The sequence below is a fragment of the Gobius niger genome, assembly GCF_951799975.1.
Source record: "Gobius niger genome assembly, chromosome: 13".
Classification (NCBI taxonomy): domain Eukaryota; kingdom Metazoa; phylum Chordata; class Actinopteri; order Gobiiformes; family Gobiidae; genus Gobius; species Gobius niger.
In genome coordinates, this window is record NC_136864.1 from 2,233,691 (window position 1) to 2,256,966 (window position 23,276).

Genomic DNA, 23,276 nt, shown 5'->3' on the forward strand with positions numbered 1-23,276 from the left:
AGAAAGAGGAGAAAGAGGAGAGACGGTGAGAGCGGAGCATTATCACCAAACACTCACCAAACATTCACCAAACATTCACCAAACATTCACCAAACATTCACCAAACATTCACCAAACATTCAAGAAGAGAAACTTTCAAACAGACACAGTGAGGCTGAAAACATGGGAACAAACGGCCCTAAAGTTTAGTCCTTTTGTCTCCTGTCTTTAGCCGCCGCTGTCTCCCACAAAGGAAATGACCATATTTGGATTACACTACATCACAGCCTTTCCTGCTACACGTGGATACCAAACTTGTCAACTATTTCAAGATTTTCACAAAAGAAAAGCCACAATTTTCAATGTTCCAAAATGTTCAAAACATTAATATTATAGATTTTTTAAAGTTGTAAAAAAAAAAAAATCACAAATTTCTAAAAATAAATAAAAATTAATCAAAAATTCTAAATGAAATAATGCTAATGAAAAAATGATCAATTACATTGTCATATTTTTTGGAAATAAAAAAAAAAGCATTTCCCCCCCAAACAAAACATCCTTTTTTTTTGTACATAAAAATAAAACATCTATATTTTTTCAAACCAGGGACACAGCCATGTTGGAGGACATTTTACAAACTATTTAAACATGTTCACAAAAGGTTTCCAAACTGTATTTTTTCCCCACACCGGTTCCAAAATGTTAAGAACTTGATTTTTATTATTTTTTAGAAGTTATAAAAAAATCGAAATATCTGAAATTTGTAAAAAAAAAATAAAAAATAAAATAAACAATTCTAAAAGAAATAATAATATATATAATTACATTATCATAATTTTTCGGAAATTAAATAAACAATTCTAAATGTATTTTTTCCCCCCAGACTGTTCCAAGTTTTTTTTGTACATTTACAAAAAAAATAAAAAATAAAAAATATATATATTCAAACTGTTTCCCACAAAGGAAATGACCATATTTGTATTTCAGCGTCAGCTCAGTCACAGCCTTTCCTGCTACACGTGGATACCAAACGGGTCAGTGTGAATGACTGAGCGCGGGAAAGACCAGGGACACAGACATGTCGGAGTCACTTCCTGGATTTAAATGTGCCTGAATTTTGTTGCATTTTTTGTGCAGCGACGACAAACTGGAGCTGAACCAGATGAGAACATCCAAAAAACAGCTTCTATCACACTCACCTATATAACATCACACTCACCTATGTAATATTTCATCTCCGTGTCGTGCTTGTTCATGAGCTCCAACAAGCGCAGCTCGATCTGTGCCTGGTTCAGGAAAGCCTTTTTGTTCTTGATAATCTTGATGGCCACCCACTCCTGCTCGTGGTGGTCGTAGGCCTTCACCACCTGCAACAGCCAGAGACACGGAGGTCAGAGGTCAGAGGTCAGATCACATTTATACATCTCTGAGGGTTCTACACGTGACAGAGCTACAGTGTAAAAGTCTCTGTGGTTCCTTCCACGTGGGCGGCGTCAGAAGAAAAGCCTTTGTACGAGTCCATTTGTTTTAACTAAGCAGTCATGTGACCTGGTGGAGTTTAGTCACATGTGAGACGCTCAGAAACACCTTAAACACTCTGCTCTTCCACAAAGATCAGCCGACCATGTCCTTTAACCTCTTAACTCCCGCCTGAACCGAGAGGATCTTTTTCCTCACATCATCAGATCCATTTTTTATCCATTTTTTGTCATTTTTTGGTCACATTTTTGCCATTTTTTCATCAATTTTTCGTCACTTTTTTGTCAATGTTTTCTCACTTTATTGTCACATTTCCATCATTGTTTTGTTGCTATTTTCACAGCTTTTTTTTCCCCAGAAGCTTTTGGACTGGGGGAAAGCCAAACTGGAGAAAATGTGCTCGGTTCAGGTGAAAAAAATTAAAGAAAGATGTGACAAAAAAGTCAACCAACAAGTGACCAAAAAAAAAAAAAAAAAAAAAAAAGTGACAAAAACTCAACAAAGAAATGAAAAAACTCAATAAAATGACAAAAAAATCAACAAAAATGTGAAAAAAATGTGACAAAAATTTAACGAACAATTTTTTTTTTTAAACGTGAGAAAAACTCAACCAAAAAAGTGACAAAAATTTGAAAATAAATAAATAAATAAATAAATAAAAAGGTGACACAACACAGCAACAACACGAGGAAAAATATCAATTTTGTGGGTCTTAGCTTTCAAATGAGGTGTTACACAGGCCTATAGCCAAAGAGGGCAGCGTGCATTCAGTTTAGGCGGGTGGTAAGAGGTTAAGGCTATGGCATAAACTCTGAAACATGTTTTTAAAAGTCAATTTCTCATCCAGTCAGAAACCAAAGAACATTTAAAAGGAATCTGTTTCTGTAGCTGTGCCGTCACATGTCTGGATATAAGGCTGAACTTCTCCTGTAAAACAGCATAATAGTTTTGAAGTTTTATTACTGAATCTTCCAGTAGACACTCGGCTTGTCCAGCAGAGGGAGCTCTGGTTACAAAATTCAATGGCCGCTCTGCTCTGTGACAGTAGAAGAGGCCATTGCTGTGGTGCCTCCATGTCGCCTCCATTGCACTTTAGACACGTTAAAAACAACTTTAAAGCCTGGTTTCTAATCTTCTTAAACTTCCTACAGCTGATATTCCTCCCGTAATAACACTGGGTTAGTTATATCAAAGGGACCAGGCTGGTTTTCATAATAATTTCTTTTAGAAATCTCGTACTGATGAGGGCCGGACTGTTAGCATTGGAGCCGCTATGACCGAGATGCACGTCACGCGAGGGCGGAGTCTACAGTGGAGATCCCGCCCCTTTTGCCCTGTTCAGGAACAGGCTTCGTCAGAGCTGGGGAGGCGGAGTTTGTAAATCCGCCATGATGTCCCCCTCGAGCGTGGTCATTGAGGCAAACGGGGAGGAGTGAGGAATGACTATTATACCATGGTCTGGGTGAATACTGGATTCTGATTGGCTGGTGCATTATTTTGGTAAAACCGCACACGTAGTCCGGTAGTTAAATCACTGGGATATCACTCCGCTGTGGCGTCGCCATAGCAACGCATGACACAGCTGAATCAGATAAAGGCGTAATTAGTGACTGACAACGTATGAGATGGATTTTGTTTAATTTCAACGTTTTTGGCCAAAACAAAGCGTTTGCTAAATGTTTGTAGAGGAGAGTGAGCAGCTAGGTTAGCTACTGTTAATAACATATGAGCTTTACATTTCTATTGAAAACGGTTAAGGCTATTCATCATTTTCAGGCGTACATAAAATGATCCTGCATTGAAGCATATTTGTCTGGATTAGTAAAGTCAATCATAAAAGTTTGAGTTGGGCCCAGGTGTGAGCGACTCCACCGCAGCTGTTTCCATAAACAGTTGAGCTGGTTGAGCTAGCTAGCTAGCTTCAGGTTAAACAGCGTAAAAGTGAAATAACTCCTGCCCACGAGTGCCGCATATCGGTGTTTACTTCCAGGGAAAAGTGTTTCCGGGTTAGTCCTGTTGTGTTGTGATTCTGTGCTGATGTTGTGTCGTTGAGCCTGACTGAGATCCTCGTAATAGCTGCGGAGAATGACTCGCTTTGAGACCAGCCTTCAGTGACCGGCTAATAACCCACACAAAATAGTCCCGTAGTCTGGCAGATTTAGTGACTTTAGTCAATGAAAAACACATTTATTATAAATGTTAGGTTTGTGGGACCCTGGTATAAGCGGATTAAACAACGAGGAGCCGCGTTAGACGTTATAAAGCAGGAGGAACAACACTGTGTAACGCACGATGCGGAGGTGTTTAATCCTGACTAAATAATATGTCTATGACAAAATTGCGTCATCTGCATAACTAACTAGAGCCATGTTTGATCTTGCAGCCAATAGAATTTATGAAAATTGTGAACAGTGATGGACCTAGTATAGAGCCCTGGGGGACTCCTTTATTAGTGATGAAAAACCCTGATTTAAACCAGGTGAGTAGAGCCTCCCAGCCCTAGAGTCACACAGGTGTGTCTGGACCCCACGAGGAGCAGTCTTTGTGTCGGTAAAGACTAATGAAGATCCTTAAATAAAGAAATACAGAAACACGCCTCACACTGCAGTGGCCAAAGCAGCTCGGGGGTAAAACGCGTCCTGGTGGAACCTCCCGCGGTGAGTGAAACGCACCTGTCCGAAGGAGCCCTTCCCGATCAGCGAGTCGATCTCGTAGCGGTCCAGCCACTTCTCTCCGTTCTTGACGATGTAGTCGTAGTTGTCGTCGTCGTAGCCGTCGTTGTAGACCTTCCTCTCCTTCTTGGTGCTGCTGTCCTCTGGAGGCACCTGCTGGGCCCGCCGCTTCTTCTTAGTGTAGTACACCTGTTAAAGCACAAACAGGACACTTTAACATCAGAACACGGGACTCAGGAACGCCAGAGGAACGGGCTGGACTCTCACCTCATTGATGTGCTTGTAGGTCTTGATGAGGTCCACGGACAGCTTGCGCAGGGGGGCACTGGCAGGGTCTCTGAAACTGGGGGGTATCCTCCGCTGCAGAATGGTCATATCAGACAGCACCTGCAGCACAGAGGTCACAGGTCAGGGGCGGAGGCGACGAGTGGGGCGGAGGCGACGAGTGGGGCCCGACAGACCCACCAAAGCTGCAGCTGAATGTTTCAGACTTTGGTGTTTTCCATGATTTTTCTAGTATATTTTTCAAATGGAATGAAATGTCTTTGTCCTCCTTTAGTATATTTTAAACGCCTGGAGCTCAGTATTATGAACTTACAGGCGAGTTTTCTTGTATTTCTGTGACTGTGACCCTGAAAAGTGTTTCTATAGAGTTCGGGAATGTGACGTCATATCGTTAAGCATTATGGGTTTAGCAGCAATTGTAAACTAATGGAGATTTTAGAAGGTAAAATACTGGAGTTATTGTTCACATTAAAACACTTGGACACCACAGTGAGTTAGGTGTATTTACCAGCAGTAACTCAGCAGCTAACGGAGCTGTTCCACGGCTTTTTTCTCCACTTTTTATACTGTTTTTATCCAATGTTAGTCTATGGAAAATGTGTGCTAACAGCCAGTGTTAATTTCGTCGACTAAATTCGTCTTAATTTTAGTCAAAGTGATATTTTTGTGACTAAAATTGGACTAAAACTAAATCAAAAGTTTCTCATGAGACTAAAACTATGACTAAAATGGAGAGACTAAAATCATCGAAACTTCTATTGAGCGTCTGAAAGAGCCTCATCATGTAAATTCACTTTCAAATGAACAGATTTGTACTTTATTCATGTGGAAGCAGCTCCATGAAGCAGAGGAACAAGGATAAATATGATTATAATGAATATTATAAATGCAAAGTCCACTAATTCATCTTAAATTTAGTCGACTAAATTGACATGCAATTTTAGTCGACTAAAACTAGACTAAAATTGAAAAGTTTTTTTTGACTAAATCTCAACTAAAATTAAATTACATTTTAGTCAAAAGACTAAAACTAAAAGAAGATATGTTGTCAAAATTAACACTGCTAACAGCTGCAAAGATGGCGGATCTCCATGGTAACTGTGGATTTTCCTGAACTCTATTGAGACAGATACAGACGCATCTCGTCATAGAAGGGGGCGTGGCTTCACCAAGGGGGAAAAGAGAATCTTTAGAGAAACACAGTTTTTCACTCTTTTTAGCCATTTTCTGGGGGAATATGAACTTATTTATCACATACAAATAAATTCAAGTGTAAATCGGGTGGATGTTTTTGAGTTTTTTATGTATTTATGGGCTGTTGAACCATTTTGCTCCTCTCCATGTCTGTGTATCTTTATTTAGTAGAAACTATATTCATAATTCAGCGTCTGTTAAAGTAGTTTTTGAATAATTAGAGAAAGTTTAGATTTTTCTCAAAATTGTTTTCCCCCTTAACTGTTTTCAAACATGACCATATATGGGCGATTCCAGAGATGCCGTCTGTGTCTATGCTACAAATGTGTAAGTTAGGAAAGAGTCTGATTTCATAGTTTGTAATAAAAAGGTATAAGGCCTTGTTGAATCAGCGGCTAAAACAACTGACCCGTAAAGAGCTGAAAACACAGGCTTTGACCTCTTAACCCCCGTCTTAACTGAGCACATTCTCTCCAGGTGAGCTTTACCCAAATCTGAAAGCTTCCGGACTGCAGCTTACAGACGATAGGCTAGTGCAACAGCTCATTTGAAAGCTCAGACCAGCCAAACTTAACAAAATCAAATACTGAGCTTTACTTTGGGTTTGAGTCTCCACTGTTTTCTAAAAGCTCTTCATCATCTGAGCAGGTCTGACTCTGACTCTGCTCGTCTGTGTCACATCATTTAAAATATAATAATATTACTACTACTTCCTACTTAGTATTTTTCTTTTTGTTGACATCATACTAATGGATTCTTATGTACAATACTGAATATAGACAGTATTATTCTGCATTTGTACATGTGTTTAGGCCCCGCTCTGTCTGAGTAACTTACGTGAGCGGGTCAGCAGGGTCAGAGGTTCGCATTCCCTCGTCTTTTTCTCATTTTGTTGCGGTGCTAATGTTTAACCTCTTACCACCCGCCTGAACCAAATGCCTTCTGTCCTCTTTGGCCATTATATAGGTCTGTGTAAACCCTCATTTGAAAGCTAAGACCCACAAAACTGATCTTTTTCCTCGCGTTGTTGCTGTGTTGTGTCACCTTTTTTATGTACTTTTTTGGTCACATTTTTGTAATTTTTTTGTTGAATTTTTGTCATTTTTTTGTTGAATTTTTGTCATTTTTTGGTTGAATTTTTGTCATTTTTTGGTTGAGTTTTTGTCACTTTTTTGTCACATTTTTGTTGAATTTTTGTCACTTTTTGGTTGAATTTTTGTCACTTTTGTCACATTTTTGTTGCATTTTTGTCATTTTTTGGTTGAGTTTTTGTCACTTTTTTGTTGAATTTTTGTCACATTTTTGTTCAATTTTTGTCACTTTTTTGTTGAATTTTTGTCACATTTTTGTTCAATTTTTGTCATTTTTTGGTAGAGTTTTTGTCACTTTTTTGTTGATTTTTTGTCACTTTTTGGTTTAATTTTTGTCACTTTTTGTTGAATTTTTGTCACATTTTTGTTGAATTTTTGTCATTTTTTGGTTGATTTTTTGTCACATTTTTGTTGAATTTTTGTCACATTTTTGTTGAATTTTTGTCATTTTTTTGTTGAATTTTTGTCACATTTTTGTTGAATTTTTGTCATTTTTTTGTTGAATTTTTGTCACATTTTTGTTGAATTTTTGTCAAATTTTTGTTGAATTTTTGTCACTTTCTTGTTGAATTTTTGTCATTTTTTGTCACATTTTTGTTGAATTTTTGTCACATTTTTGTTGAATTTTTGACACTTTTTGGTTGAATTTATGTCACACTTTTGTCGAGTTATTGTCTCTTTTTTTACATCCTTGTTTTCTTCTCATTTTTGAAGCTTTTTGATTAGGGTAAAGCCAAACTGGAGAAAATCCCTCCTCGACCCTGGAAACACAATCACGGTTCTACTGGTTCTCCTGGTGTCCGGTCCCGGTGCTCACCTGCTGCTGCTCGGCCATGGAGTGGATGGAGCTGAAGGAGGGGTGTGGGTGCGTGTGCTGGCTGGTCATGGCTGGCTCAGCGAGGGAGAATCCCTGGGCAGTGGAGGAGGAGGAGGAGGAGGAAGAGGAGGAGGACGAAGAGGATGTGGCAGGACATCCTGAGCTGCTCGCACCTGCAACACAACAGAGGACCTTTAAGGCACAGGTTTAAACGCAGATGATGACAAGCTTCTGAGATGAACTTCTGATGGAGGAGAACAGTCATGGAGGAGGAGCTTCATGGTGGAGGAGCTTCATGGAGCTGCAGCGACTCTGGGACAAACGCAGACTCACACTGGGCTGGGAGCCGTTAAACCAAACCAGATTAAATATGAGGTTCGGGTACTACAGGTGTCGGAAACATAAAAGTATCTAAGTAGGTACTGAAAGGAAATACTACATCTTTAAATCAGTTTTTATGTGGAAAAACCTGGAAAAAATATGGACAAATTGGGAAGAATACGTGAAACAATCTGATAAAAATGAGAGGAATAAGAAGTTTCTCGGTTGTTTCGCCTCAAACAAATGATACAAATGCAAAATAAATGAAATGGAAAAGGAATAAACTGACATTATTAATCTGTTTTATGGTTCTATATGGCAAATATTATAAAAAATAGGCATCGAAAAGCAGAGACAAGGAAATTTATTTCAGTGTCTGGATCTGCGCTGGGAATGTGTTTGAGCCTCGATGATGCACGAGCGTTTCAAAAGCTAATGCTACGCGCTAAAGCTAATGCTACGATCACGCGAAAACAAGAAAAACACGGCAATAAAGTCAATAAAAGCACCGCATACATAAAGAACCGTGTAACCGTGATCACTGAGCCGGTGATTGTGAAGTTTATCGCTCACGCTTCATTTACAATGGGCTGTAGCCGATCAGTTAGCATCCTGAGCTAGCTGCAAACCAGCTGCTAGCTCGGATCAATCCTGTGAAAACAGATAATAGGCACTAATAACGTCAATAAAGCCGTAACTACATAGAGCAGCCTTTATGATGATCACACACTGAGCCATTTGTGGTTTATTGCAGACTTTTCGAGCTGTAGGCGACTGAAACAAGCTAACGGGCTAACCTAGCCTAGCCACCGGCACAAATAATGTCCCTCTGTTCAAGCTGTATATTACCTTAAAGAGGGGGTGTTCTGCTTTTGTCAGTCCCATAGCACCAGTCTATATCACACTACAATGATGACAAACCTTCTGTTGGTCTGTAAACGCAGTAAATTAGAATAACTGCCTTGTATAAAATGTCTCTCTCAAAATGGCTGTAGTGAATGTCTTGAAATAGGCCTCTGTCTCTTTAACCTCTTAACTCCCGCCTGAACCGAGAGGATCTTTTTCCTCACGTCATCAGATTTTTTTTCCATCATTTTTTTATTGGGTATTCAACTCTTTTTTGTAATTTTTTTGAAATTTTTTTGGGTCATTTTTTCGTCCATTTTTTATCACATTTTTGTCATTTTTTTGTCACATTTTGTCACATTTTTGTCATTTTTTCGTAATTTTTTAATAACATTTTGTTCAGTTTTTGGTCACATTTTTGTCATTTTTTCATCAATTTCTTGTGACATTTTTGTGACATTTTTGCCACTTTTTCATCAATTTTTCTTCACTTTTGTGTCACATTTCCAGCATTGTTTTCGTCTCAGTTTTGTTGCTATTTTCACAGCTTTTTTTCCAGAAGCTTTTGGACTGGGGTGAAGCCAAACTGGAGAAAAATGTGCTCGGTTAAGGGGTTAAGAACCTCTGACCTCGGAGGCGTCTCCAGGAGGTGGGGGCGTTCCTAGGAGGACTCAGGCAAACCTGTCCCTAAAATGGCCGCCATCAGAGTTTTTACAGATTACTCACAAATACGTGAATGTGCCAAGGCAACACTTCAGCCATGTTTTTAATGAGGGAGTGACAGAATAACATGATGGAAAGCTTGAAAAAGTCCATTTTGCATAATACCCCCCTTTAAATACTGAGGTGAGTGGTCAGAATGTAACACAACAGAGGACCTTCAACACGACGGAGCAGCAACAGGAGACCTTTAACTAGAGCTGGGGCGATACTGACAAAAGACTTTAAGACTTTAGTTAAAGAGATAGTTTGTAAGTTTGCAAAGTGAGGAGAGAAAGTAAACCCAACCCTCCCCGGTCTTTATTCTACCTCAGAAAACAGTCCCGGATCAGACCCTGGTCTTTAAACCTCAGTCTGGTTGACGTTTTGGTTTCCTCTCAGTCCCTCAGCAACAGCCACATTTAACCGGCCGCCTGTGAATAACAAACACTGATGAAACAGAATCTCAGCGCCGAAAATAGAAGCAGCGCGAGGAACCAGGAGCCGGTTTGACTTTTCAACCGTTTACAAAAGTTCATTTGCAAAAGCTGGATTCAAGTCGGGTCCAAATAAAAGCGTGTGTTTCTGTGTTTAAAGTAAAGTGAAAGATAGTAAAGTACTGATGTTAGTCGTGGTGTCGTTAAATATAGAGGCTGGAGTCGAGCGAGACGAGGATTCAACAGGTGCACCGTGTGACCCGGGACAGACGAACGCTCGGGGGAAAGGTTTAATGTCAAAGACGCTCCAGATCTGACGGAAAATCACACAAGAAACGAGGAAATTTAAAACAGCGAGTTTGTCTCCAGTGTCAAGAAACATGGGCGACATTTTAGGGGGGAAAATGTGACAAAAATGGGAAATGGGGTTCTATAAAACTGGATATAAAATGAGGGGAACTTGGGGGGGAAAATAAAGGTAGAAAATGAGGGATAAATGTGTTTCTTTCTGCCCTTTTGTCGTCTGTTCGGGACAACCATTACTTTGAGCGATAGAAATGCAAGATGTAGATTATTTTGGTGAGACTTATATTATTCCAAATGTTTTATAAAATGAAGCTAAAGCGGCGCCGCTTGAGGACATGTTGATGGAGTAAATTTAACCTCTTAACTCCCGCCTGAACCGAGAGGATCTTTTTCCTCACGTCGTCAGATTTTTTTTTCCATAATTTTTTTGTTGGGTATTCAACTCATTTTTGTAACTTTTTGTCATTTTATCGTCATTTTTTTAAATCAAATTTTTGTATTTTTTTTTGTCAATTTTTTGTATTTTTTTTGTTAAATTTTTGTATTTTTTTTGTCAAATTTTTATCATATTTTTGTATTTTTTTTGTCACATTTTTGTAATTTTTTGTAATTTTTTCGTCAATTTTTAGTATTTTTTTTGTCAAATTTTTGTATTTTTTTTGTCAAATTTTTATCATATTTTTGTATTTTTTTTGTCACATTTTTGTAATTTTTTTTCATTTTTTCGTCAATTTTTTGTATTTTTTTTGTTAAATTTTTAGTACATTTTTGTAATTTTTTTGTCACATTTCTGTCATTTTTTGTCAAATTTTTTGTAACTTTTTTGGTCAAATTTTAATCACCTTTTTACGATTTTTATGTCATATTTTGTCACATTTTTGTCATTTTTTCTTCCATTTTTTGGTGAATTTCTCGTGACATTTCTGCCTCTTTTTCATCAATTTTTCGTCACTTTATGTCAATGTTTTCTCACTTTTTTGTCACATTTCCATCATTGTTTTCGTCTCAGTTTTGTCGCTATTTTCATAGCTTTTTTCCAGAAGCTTTTGGATTGGGGTAAAGCCAAACTGGGGAAAATGTGCTCGGTTCAGGTGGGAGTTAAGGGGTTAAAGCAGCACTAAGTAACGTGTTAACCTTTAATAAATCCTTCCCGTTGTCCCTCTGGGGATGATACAAGTGTTAACAGGATGATTGGGGGGGTCTTTCATCTCCCCCTTGTGTCTCTGGCCACAAAACCACAATTGCAACTTTCCTGCCTCCGAGTCAGAGCCACCAACACACACTAATGGAATCACGAAGAAGGAGCTAGCAGGCTAACGGGCAAAGCTAACTGCGGGCTAGCACCGTTTAACCTCTTAACTCTCGCCTGAACCGAGAGCATTTTCTCCAGTTCAGCTTTACCCAAATCCTGTAGGCCAGTGTAAGACCTCATTTGAAAGCTAAGACCGACAAAACTAAATTGATCTTTTTCCTCACGTCATCAGATTTTTTTTCATCACTTTTTTTGTTGGGCAGTCGTCTCATTATTGTCAAATTTTCTGGACTTTTTTTCGGGACTTTTTCGTCAAATTCTTTGCATTTTTTTGTCAAATTCTTAACACTTTTTTGTCAATTTTTTCGTCAAATTTTTCCTCAATTTCTGTCATTTTTTGTACATTTTTTGTCATTTTTTGGTCAATTTTTTTTATTTTTTTGGTCAATTTTTGGTCAAATTTCTGTCATTTTTTTCTTCACTTTTTGGTCATATTTTCTTCCATTTTTTTTTCAATTTCTTGTGACATTTTTGCCTCTTTTTCATCCATTTTTGTCACTTTTTCGTCACTTTTTTTTTCTGACTTTTTTCACATTTCCATCATTGTTTTCGTCTCAGTTTTCACACCTTTTTTCCAGAAGCTTTTGGATTGGGGTAAAGTTGGAGAAAATGTGCTCGGTTCAGGTGGGAGTTAAGGGGTTAAACAGTATTTACAGCCAAGTCTGAGTGAAATAAATGATCTCCATTGTGTAACTGGATGAACAATATCCCTCTGTCCCTTTGTCTTTTCTGTCGGCGTAGGATTTACTCTCACGGACGATTAATGAGTAAAAAACACAACATGCTACGACACCTGCAGTGGCGCTTGTGGCCTCTGGGGGCATCAGTGACTCAGTACTGCTTTAAAGTGAGTGTGACTGATCGATCGTAGTTTCAGCTCGATTTCTAATGGTTTGCAAAAGTATCGCTTCATTGTCATTATTGAGAAAGTCCACAAAAATACTGAGATATTCGGAAAAAGGAAAAAGATCAGTCGCTTCAAAAACATGATCTGATTCCCTGTCGTCGCCTCGAACCTTTGCTGCTTTTATTGTAAAATTATTAACTTTAATCCACTCTCGTCACAGTCGACTGTTCCAGGACTTTACCCAGACTCTGTTTCCGATACTAAAACCTGATCCAGAACCAGAAAACAGAATCATGTGTGGAAGATCTGCAACTTTACAATATCGGGTTCATCTCCAAGAAATGTGTGAAACAGAGAAAGGATTGAAAAAAGGCAAAATGAGCAAAAACAAGGGGGAAAAAAGTAGGAAAAAGGAGAAGAAATTGGGGTAAAAATATGAAAAAAAATGTGCAAAACATCGGGAGAAATGGGGCAAACATTGGGTTTTATTTTTTATTTAAAAAGTAAAAATAAAACAACCAAGTGACTTCTTTTAACCCCTTAACTCCCACCTGAACCGAGCACATTTTCTCCAGCTTTACCCCAATCCAAAAGCTTCTGGAAAAAAGGTGTGAAAAGAGCAACGAAACTGAGACGAAAACAATGATGGAAATGTGAAAAAAGTGAGAAAAAATTGACGAAAAAGTGACATAAATTAACAAAAAATTGACCAAAAAAAAGACAAACAACAAAAAAAGTGCTGGAAAAAAATCTGCTGATGTGAGGAAAAAGATCATTTAGTTTTGTAGGTCTTAGCTTTCAAATGAGGCGTTACACTGGCCTACAGGATTTGGGTAAAGCTGAACTGGAGAAAATGCTCTCGATTCAGGCGGGAGTTAAGAGGTTAAAGCTGTCTCTGGAGTAACAGCATCAAAACCTGGCTCTTAAGATATATATAATTACATATATATATTTCAGGACCTGCTTTAGATACTTTAATTATTCTGATACCGGTCGTTCCTAAGCTTTTTCCCCGATATCAGCCTGATATCGTTTAACAGGACCAGCCCCCCTCATGTTGTTGATGCTGATTTATTGAAAGAGCCGCTGAAAAGAGCCGCTCGTGTGGCAGACGTCACTGGCCTAAAACGCTCCACAGCTGTTTGATAATGTTGGCCGTTCGTCACTGACAGCTGAGCGCTGTCTCTTTAAGAGCCTCCCGGACTCCCAGCACTTCCTCACTCTGGCATTATCCCGGAGCCGCCGTGATTGGCCGCCCCCCCCTCCCGCACGGCTTCACCCATTGGCTGCTGGTATCTAAGGGTTGGCTGGCCAGCTCTCTATAAATAAACGCAGTGCTGCCTCAGCACAGGCCCACACTCGTCATATGTGCCGTCTCTCCCCTGCACCTCCTGCTCCGGCACAGGCTTCCAATCGCAGAGCTCTGACTAACTCTTCCCTAGCAACCCCCGGCCCGACGCTGTTGCTCCTCACGGCGTGTGCAGGAGATCACAACAACAGACACACTATCACAACAATATCACAACAACAATATCACAACAACAGGCACAGGCTTCCAATCGCAGAGCTCTGACTAACTCTTCCCTAGCAACCCCCGGCCCGACACCGCCGCCGCTGCTGCTGCTCCTCACCGGCGTGTGCAGGAGATCACAACAGCAGACACACTATCACAACAACAATATCACAACAACAATATCACAACAATATCACAACAACAGACACAGGCTTCCAATCGCAGAGCTCTAACTAACTCTTCCCTAGCAACCCCCGGCCCGACACCACCGCCGCTGCTGCTGCTGCTGCTCCTCACCGGCGTGTGCAGGAGATCACAACAGCAGACACACTATCACAACAACAATATCACAACAATATCACAACAACAGGCACAGGCTTCCAATCGCAGAGCTCTGACTAACTCTTCCCTAGCAACCCCCGGCCCGACGCTGCTGCTCCTGCTGCTCCTCACCGGCGTGTGCAGGAGATCACAACAGCAGACACACTATCACAACAGCAGACACACTATCACAACAACAGACACACTATCACAACAACAATATCACAACAATATCACAACAACACTATCACAACAACAGACACACTATATCACAGTAACAAACTGAGATCTTTCGTTCTAAGATTCACGTTTCTTTTAACAAAGTCTCAAACAAAGCCGAGCACGAACCTGAAAATGTGCAAACGTTCAGACTCGGTCCTGATTTTCTTATTTTTAACACGACACTTCCTACGTCTGACACAGTCGCGTGTTTGTGTTCACGACGTCAGACTGAATGCGATGAGTTCGTTTCCATCTTCCCGTGGTCGACGCTTTGTTTCGATGATCAGGTCGGTTTGGTTTGATTTTGGAAATAAAACGACACTAAAGCAGGAGTGTCAGGACGGAGCTCAGACGCTGCTCGGTCTGGGAAAAACGACTTCAGAAATCCATCGGTTAATGAGTTAAAGATGGAAACAATGGTCCTTCTATAGAGCTGAGAAAATATGAAATTAATGATCCAGGTCCATATTAGGGCTGAAACGACTAATCGATTATTGAAAGAGTCGACAACTATTTTAGTAATCGATTAATCGTTTTCTGGCTCACACAGACTCAAATGGAGCAAAAATGACATAAAAATGTAGTATTTTTGATGAAATCTTACTTTGTTTATATAGTTAGGGTTTGTGTACATTTTGTTCATTCCTCCAACAAACATTTCCCTTTAGTTTCCTCCATCAACACATCTTCAAGCAGCGCCACTTAAGCTATATGTGATTACAAAAAATAGAAAAAAATGACATTTTCCTGCACCATTCTAATAATCGTTAGTTGCAGCCCTGGTCCATATAAACACTTATATTATTATCTGCTGTTGGTCCAGTAAATATGAACAAATGTCTTGATTTACTGTTTATACTTTTGTCCACACAAAGTCCTTGATGGTCAATCATTGTATAAGACGCCATTATTTTACTTTTTATTTCCTGCCTTTGCCCTGAGTGTTTCTAAGAGCTGAATGTAACAAGTCTCCACTGTCAGATCAATAAAGGCTCGTCTGATCTGGACAGTGTGGAAAGTTCAAGAGGAGTTAAGACGTGTGGTCCTTGTTATGACCAACACGACTCAAAGAACCACAAGAGCCAACGTTCAACTCAACCAGCCCGGTCCAGTCGATGATGATGAAAAGTCTCGTGTTAACAGCGGAGCTACAGACAAAGTAAAGACAGAGACGCCGGCGCTCCTCGTCTTCATTAGAAAACATTCTGCGGAGGATTCTCTGACTTTCACCATTAACTGAACACTTTCCTACTCGACTCTTTCAGGAGGACACGGCCTGTCCCTCACACTGATACAAGCACTGAAGGCCCTTTCTCACCGGCTGAGACTAGTGGGAGACTCGAGGTGGACATGTCTCCGAGACGTCCCCTCCAGGTGGTCTCGTATGTTCTCAGAGAGGTCCACGTGGTCCTCAAGCCGCTGTGGCAACGTCGTAAACACTATTTGTTTTCCTCGATCAGTGAGACGTCTCCGAGACCTATCGAAGACTCGGAAAAGGCTGAAATCAAACCTGAAACCTGGAGACTTATCTCCGGGGGACATTTCGGAGACGTCACCCTGACTGGCAAACTCTGGAGTCTCCAACTAGTCTCCAACTAGTCTCCAACTAGTCTCCAGGCTGGTGAGAAACGTCCTGAAGTGTTGAAACGTCTTTATTGGGGTTTTCCTCACAGCTCGGTTCAGCGAGTGTCTGAGCTGATATAAAACTGAAGCAAGTCACTTAATTACGATTTCAATTACAACAGTAAACGATTACAAAATGAGCATAATTGTGAGGGCCGGCCAGCAGGGGGCAGGTGTGAAACAGGGACCTCTCTTTAATCAAGGCGTACTTGAAATCATTTGTACTTTTATGACTGTCCAGAAAACTTAAAACATCATCATAGTGTTTTGATTCATAAATAAATAAAATAAAGACAAATAATCATTTGAATAATCGTGATTTAAATTATGACAAAAATAATCGTGATTATTATTTTTTCAATAATCGAGCAGCCCTTGAGTCAAATATAAATCTTTTTAAAGCCCAAACACGATATGTTCGTGCCACACTGGGGCTGAACCACACGGACAAAGTTTCATATCTCGATATCGATACGGGTTCAGTGAAAACCAAGCACTTTTCAGAGAAATAAAAACATCCTAAGAGTGCAGTTTCATTGATGAAAATCCTCATCGTTTATATCCGGCTTTGTCAATATTAAAATCTTGAACGTTCAGCCCAACCACACGTAGAAAGAAATCAGCTCCAAACATTTCATGCAAACATTTCGTCAAACAGAGGAAAGAACTGGACCAAACAGACAAAACAAGTGGTAAATTTCAGCTAAAATGTTCCGAGTCATTGTGGTATTTTTGATGCAGTAAAAACTGACGTCATTTTCCAATAAATGCCAGTTTGAATCTAGTCCAAAGCTCTTTAATGACAAAGAAACCCTGATTATAATGAACGCAGATACAATAAAACCTCAGAACAACAAGACTCTGATTCATAAAACACTAAAGATACAAAACAACTGTCGGTTTGTGCCGCACAAAACATCTCAGCAAATCTGGCATCACCAAACTCAGCCGAAAACAAAACAAAGGAGGTGCAGATGGAAGAGCCGGTCGTCTCGGGGTCGAAGTTCAGACCATTCACGGTTCAAGAAAACACACAGAACTTTAAATCTAGTCATAAATATAAATATAACAGAAGTAATGACGCTCCTGAGCCGGGTTTTAGTCGTTGACATGTTCTCCTCGTGCCTGCATTGGTTTCCCCTACCGCTAAAACATGTACAAGAGGCCAGGGTGAATGGAGTGAGTGGCAGCCGCTCTTCCAGGGCAGCGGTGGCTACAGTAGCAGCTCACACCGATATGTGATACGACTGTGAAGCATCGCGATAACGACACGACGATACGAACACAAATCAGAAGCAAATCGGGTCAAAAGAAGAATTCAAAAACATCAGGACTGAACTTTAACACGTATATTTGGGCTTCTTGTATATTGTCCAATGACGATGAGCATTTACTACAGGGGGAGGCAGCGTCAGGCTCGGGGGCCACATTCGGCCCTCAAGCATAAAACCTTTGGCCCCCAAGAGAATTTTTAGGAAACATTCGTTCATAAATCAGAGACTAAATATGTGAAAAAGATTCTAAAATGTGGAAAATACTGTCAATATTCTCACATTTCCCAAAAAACACCCCATTAGCGCATTATATATGACTTCTATACTTTACTTTGGGCTACAATAGTGAGTTTGGACCCTTGGTGTTTTGGCATTGAAGAATTTACTACTTTTAAACATTCCGGGTTCAGGATTTTCTGTATTTTTTTGCCGGCCTGAGTTGTGGGCGGGACTTAGTTACAGTTGTGTTATTTACAAACTGAATGAAACATGGTTCAAACGCTTTAGTAAAAGATCTCAACATCGATATCGCTCACATCCACATCCAGCTGCCCCGTGTCAGTATAAACGTGCATCTTTATAGCGCCCCTCTGTGGAGGAACTGGGACACTACATCAATTAGCAGTAACTAAGTAATGTTTATTTATACAGCGCCGTTCACAGAGAAAGGTCACAAAGCTACAAATACAAAGTACTTTACATTTACAGTCACAAAACAGCCGTGTTCCTCTGGAGTTAAAACACTTTCTGAAACAAGCAGGTTTTCAGTTAAAAACATCAGATATAAGAACACAACGAGTCTCCTCAGACATAAGAACAAGTCTCCTCAGACATAAGAACAAGTCTCCTCAGACATAAGAACAAGTCTCCTCAGACATAAGAACAAGTCTCCTCAGATATAAGAACAAGTCTCCTCAGATATAAGAACAAGTCTCCTCAGATATAAGAACAAGTCTCCTCAGATATAAGAACAAGTCTCCTCAGATATAAGAACAAGTCTCCTCATATATAAGAACAAGTCTCCTCAGATATAAGAACAAGTCTCCTCAGATATAAGAACAAGTCTCCTCAGACATAAGAACAAGTCTCCTCAGACATAAGAACAAGTCTCCTCAGATATAAGAACAAGTCTCCTCAGATATAAGATAGGGATGCACCGATACCGATACCAGGATTGGGTATCGGGCCTCTACCACATGCTTGTACTCATACTCGTACTCATACTCGTACTCATTCATGAGGTCCCGATACCAGAAACCGATACCATTTGACGTGCGGCCGGCGTTTTTTGTTTAGTGTAAACACAATAATCCACATAGAGCTGACTTTATTACAGACTGCGCTCTCTAAACCAGAGTCTGAGCTGGATTTAACCAGAGCTTAATGTTGTTAGTGCTGCAGCGTCTGCAGTGTTTACAACATACAGGCTAACGTCGCTAACTCGCGGCTAACAGTTTAGGCCATTCTGACGCCGTTTTCAGCCCAGGGGTTTATTCATCTGAAAAACTAACCCAGCGACTAAAAAGTCCTCAGAAATTCCAAATCAAAGACATACAGCATGTTTATATTGAGGGAAAATGAGCTGCAGCAGAACAATGAAAACGCTGTAGCTACTCGCTAAGTTACTACAAACACACGGGAAAATCTACAGGAGCTGAAGTAAAGACGAGAAGAGACCATTTAAGGAACATCTCAATACTATTGTTAAATAAAAACACATAAATGAATAAAGCTCAGGCATTGGGAGCTTTAGGACATGGGCTTTTCTGTCTATGATGGACAGTAAATAAATGGCATCAGCACAAATCTACTATAACTGCTCTTAAATGTGTCGCCGACTTTACTTAAGGAAATGTAAATGAGTAAATTTACTAATTACAAACCAGTCTGCTGTGAAAAAAGTAAGAAAACGCCTTGTACTCGTATCGGTATTCGGTATCGGCGAGTACTTAAATCCAAGTACTCGTATCGGTTTTAGAAAAGGTGGTATCGGTGCCTCCCTAATATAAGAACAAGTCTCCTCAGATATAAGAACAAGTCTCCTCAGATATAAGAACAAGTCTCCTCAGATATAAGAACAAGTCTCCTCAGATATAAGGACACAACACGTCTCTAATGTGGAGAATCCCGGCCACGCAGTGGAAACGAACAGTAAAGCATGTGCGATCTGGGTAAAAGTGAAGATCTCATTAGCTTTGGGAGTTTCTCGAAAACCCTGATGAAGCGATATGTTTGCAAATTCATCAGGAAGTTCATCTACATCACTCAAAAAGACACATAACACTTTTATTTTCCAGCTCCCTAACACTTTTTGCCCCATGGGTTTGTGATTTTTCTATCCACATTCTCGAGATTCTAAATTTGCTTCCTCCAAATCTTCCAAACCACAAATGTTACTAATATCTTATCAGCGACATATTGCCCAGCTCCAGTTCTCCGTGTCACAGAGACGACTACATTGACTCATCGTTCAGTAATTAACAGAAAACCTCTATATACTTGGGCTCAATAATCAGCATATTACAAAGAAAAGTCATATTTGAAGAGTTTTACAGAGATAAAGAAGTGTTTCCTCGAGTCTTCCTCGTTACAGAGACGTCCATGTGCCTAAATGAGGAAACACTGTTCACACTCGGACATGAAGCTCGTATTAAAGTATCGGTGCTGATGCTGTAAATGTACTTTTCTTTCTCGACAGTTGTCACTTCTGCAATAACGGCCACTTCTTAAAAAAATACACTTTTACTGCCAAATACTATGTTATTAATCAGACTCATCCAGTGAGAAGGAAAACAAAACACAACAGGTCATCACATTCAAGAACCTGCAACCCAGAAGTAAACTGAAACAGACAGGACTGAATAGAGCTCCACAGTCCCGCCCCTTGCCGTCCTGTTGCTCCGGAAGCAAAAAATCCCGACCGTCGATTTCCCAAAAATTCAAATATTAAGAGTTTAACGTCACCGCAAAAGCTAATCAGCGATGTAGCAATTCGTGACCATAAAATGTTTCACTTCAATCCAAAAAGAAGACGACGTGTTGAAGAAAAGGCAAAGGTACAAGGCTGTGACATCATTCACTTCCTGACTATAGAAACTCCGTATCCCAAGAACCATTGCGACATCGCACCCGCTGGTCAAGGCAACCAGGTTTTCAGCAAACACGGCCAGTTTCTTTTACTTTGCAGACAAAAGTTCTATATTATTTCACTATTAAACAATCTGAATCCTGCTAATGTGAATGAAAATGATGGGGGTTCGTTTAATTGGATCGTTGGGAACATTTTTTTGATCCATCTGATGTTTTTCTTACTATCAGTGTTAGATCATTTAACCTCTTAACTCCCGCCTGAACCGAGAGGATCTTTTTCCTCACGTCAGATTTTTTTTCCATCATTTTTTTGTTGGGTGTTCAACTCATTTTTGTCAATTGTTTGTCAATTTTTTGTCATATTTTGTGACATTTTTGTCATTTTTTTGTGACATTTTTGTCATTTTTTTGTCACATTTCTGTCATTTTTTCGTCAAATTATTGTAATTTTTTTGTCAAATTTTATCAATTTTTTGTAATATTTTTGTCACATTTTATCACATTTTTGTCATTTTTTTGTCAAATTATTGTAATTTTTTTGTCAAATTTTGTCACATTTTTGTCACATTTTGTCACCTTTTTGTCATTTTTTTAGACAGGGATTTTTTGCTTCTGGCCATCTGACGTTTTTCTTACTCTCAGTGTTAGATCTGGATAAAACGTCAACTCTCTGCCTGCATTATGTTTTAATACATTGTTTATAATATGTTTTCTACATTACAATAAATAAACACGTGTGGGAACGTGAAGCTCCACCAATCAAAAGCCTCGTAGTAGATCATGGGACTCCCCGAGCATCCTGGGTAATGTAGTTCTAGGACGAAGGCTCGCAGTTAAACTAGATGGATCTCAGACGTGCTTTTTTCACCTGCGTCTGACTCTGCGGTCGCTTTAGAACCACAGAGCTGGATTCAGCCCGAGAGTTAAAGACTTTATTCCAAATCAACACGGTCTCAAAGCAAAGGGGAGTTTTACTTCCGGACCGGAGAGGAGGCGGGACTGTGGAGAGGAGGCGGGACTGTGGAGAGGAGGCGGGACTGTGGAGAGGAGGCGGGACTGTGGAGAGGAGGCGGGACTGTGGAGAGGAGGCGGGACTGTGGAGAGGAGGCGGGACTGTGGAGAGGAGGCGGGACTGTGGAGCTCTATAAACACAGTCCTGCTTCTGAGGGCGGGTCTAACTGCAGCTGTTAGCGTCACGTTAGCGCTCTGCTACAAACAAACAAACAAACTACTTTCTGACCACGGAACAAACATCACAGTTTCCCGTCTCTGCATCGACCGGTCTCCTGCTCGTGAGGATCTGCGCCTCGTGAGGAGCTTTCTCTCTTGTTAAACACAACTACACAACAAACCAACAAAAACATTTCCACACATTTATGAACAGCCACAGAAACGGCATCAATCCTAGCGTGTGGAAGCTAGTGCCAGTTTCATTAACCTGTTCAGTGTATTTTTCCTATAGCCGTTAGCATTAGCATCAGTCAACTCATCCATCGCGGCCATCACTGAATTCAGACGGTTGAGATTTTACTGTATGAATCTGTCCGTGATCGTGAAAATAACTGAGGACGGAAAATGCAAGTACACAAATAGCGGACAAGTCTGGGAAGTTATGCATTTGTAGCTAGCAACGGACTCAGGAAGCTAACGCCGTGGCTAACCTTCTCTGGTGGTCCGACTTTCCATACATTACATTGCTACTGGATAAATAAGGAGCTTATAGTTTATTTTCAAATCAAATTTAGTTCTTCAAAAGGCTTGGTTAACTTCAGCAGAGAAGAGCTAATGCTTAGAGTAGCTTTTTTTATATAAATCGTCATGAAAATCAATGACAAACACCACAGTTTCACAGTTACGGCGGTTTTAGCCAAAAGCTGCCAAAGCATCGAGGCTAAAAAGCAAAACAAAAACATCACAAAGAGCTCAAAGTTCGTCACAGTTTATCCACAACAGCGTGTTAGGAAACGACAGCAACGAGTGAGAGAAACAATAAACAATTCCTGTTTGCCTTGAGCGCCCTCTGCAGGCACGGTGATGCTAAAGGCGGCTAGCACATCCACAGCTGATGGATTATGGACTTTAAAAATGGTTTATGACAGAGTAAAATCCCGTAAATACAGATCAGAGCTTCAGCAGCGGAAGAAGAAACGACCAAAAGGTTCCTCAAAGCTGCTCAAATGAAGTGAAATAGTGAAATACTCCGGGTTTGTTTAAGACAAGGGGACAACGTTAGCATTTGTTCACAGAAAATAACCAGTTCAGGAAGTATTGATTAGGGCCAGACCGATATGTCGGCTATCGGGCCAATATCGACCGATAAAAAGGCCGATATCTCCGGGACCGAGAGTGATAGAGACTTCCCTGAATCAAAACACCCGATAATCGTTTAGTTTATTGAAAGGACAGTGCGCGGTTACATTACGAAGATGCTGCACCAGATTTAGCTCTACGGAAAAACCCACATCGGTCGATACATTTCTATGATCGAAACCTTTACTATAATAATAAATGTCTAACTTTAGGCCAGGGTGAGGCAGGTTTTCTTAACGGAGGCCAATTTTTTTCATTGTAAAAAGACCGAGGGCCGAAGCCGCCAGTTTTAGGCCAAAGTAAAGCACGACACTGGAAACATGACCATCTTAAATGAGATAAATGACTTAAAATTGCTTGAATAAAGGTTCTTTATGTTGAATTTGAGTCCGTTTGGACTAATGTAAGATAAAGATACAAATGCCAATGGAACAAGCATAAAACCCACTTTGAAATCAGACAGATGAACTTTTAATATAATTTGAATTAAGAGAATAGTGACTTGTTCCATTGGTGATTAGATGTTTTATCTGATCTAAGACCAAATCTACTCAGACTTTAGATTGAATCTCTTAATTCAAGTAGGTTTCTGTCATTTCTTCCTTAAAATTATTATTATTTTTCCAGTGCATTTTCTA

General features: G+C 40.0%; 1 protein-coding gene across 1 annotated transcript in view; it reads right to left on the reverse strand.

Annotated features, from left to right (window-relative positions):
• The window catches only part of dyrk1b (dual-specificity tyrosine-(Y)-phosphorylation regulated kinase 1B), a 42,948-nt gene that overhangs the window by 11,072 nt on the left and 8,600 nt on the right, over positions 1-23,276 (reverse strand). The window contains exons 2-5 of the mRNA XM_079569737.1: positions 7,518-7,690; positions 4,398-4,517; positions 4,131-4,319; positions 1,199-1,346 (exon numbers count right to left, since the gene is read on the reverse strand). Of these exons, the coding sequence (XP_079425863.1) occupies positions 1,199-1,346; positions 4,131-4,319; positions 4,398-4,517; positions 7,518-7,690 (630 nt within the window). The remainder of the gene's footprint in view (positions 1-1,198; positions 1,347-4,130; positions 4,320-4,397; positions 4,518-7,517; positions 7,691-23,276) is intronic.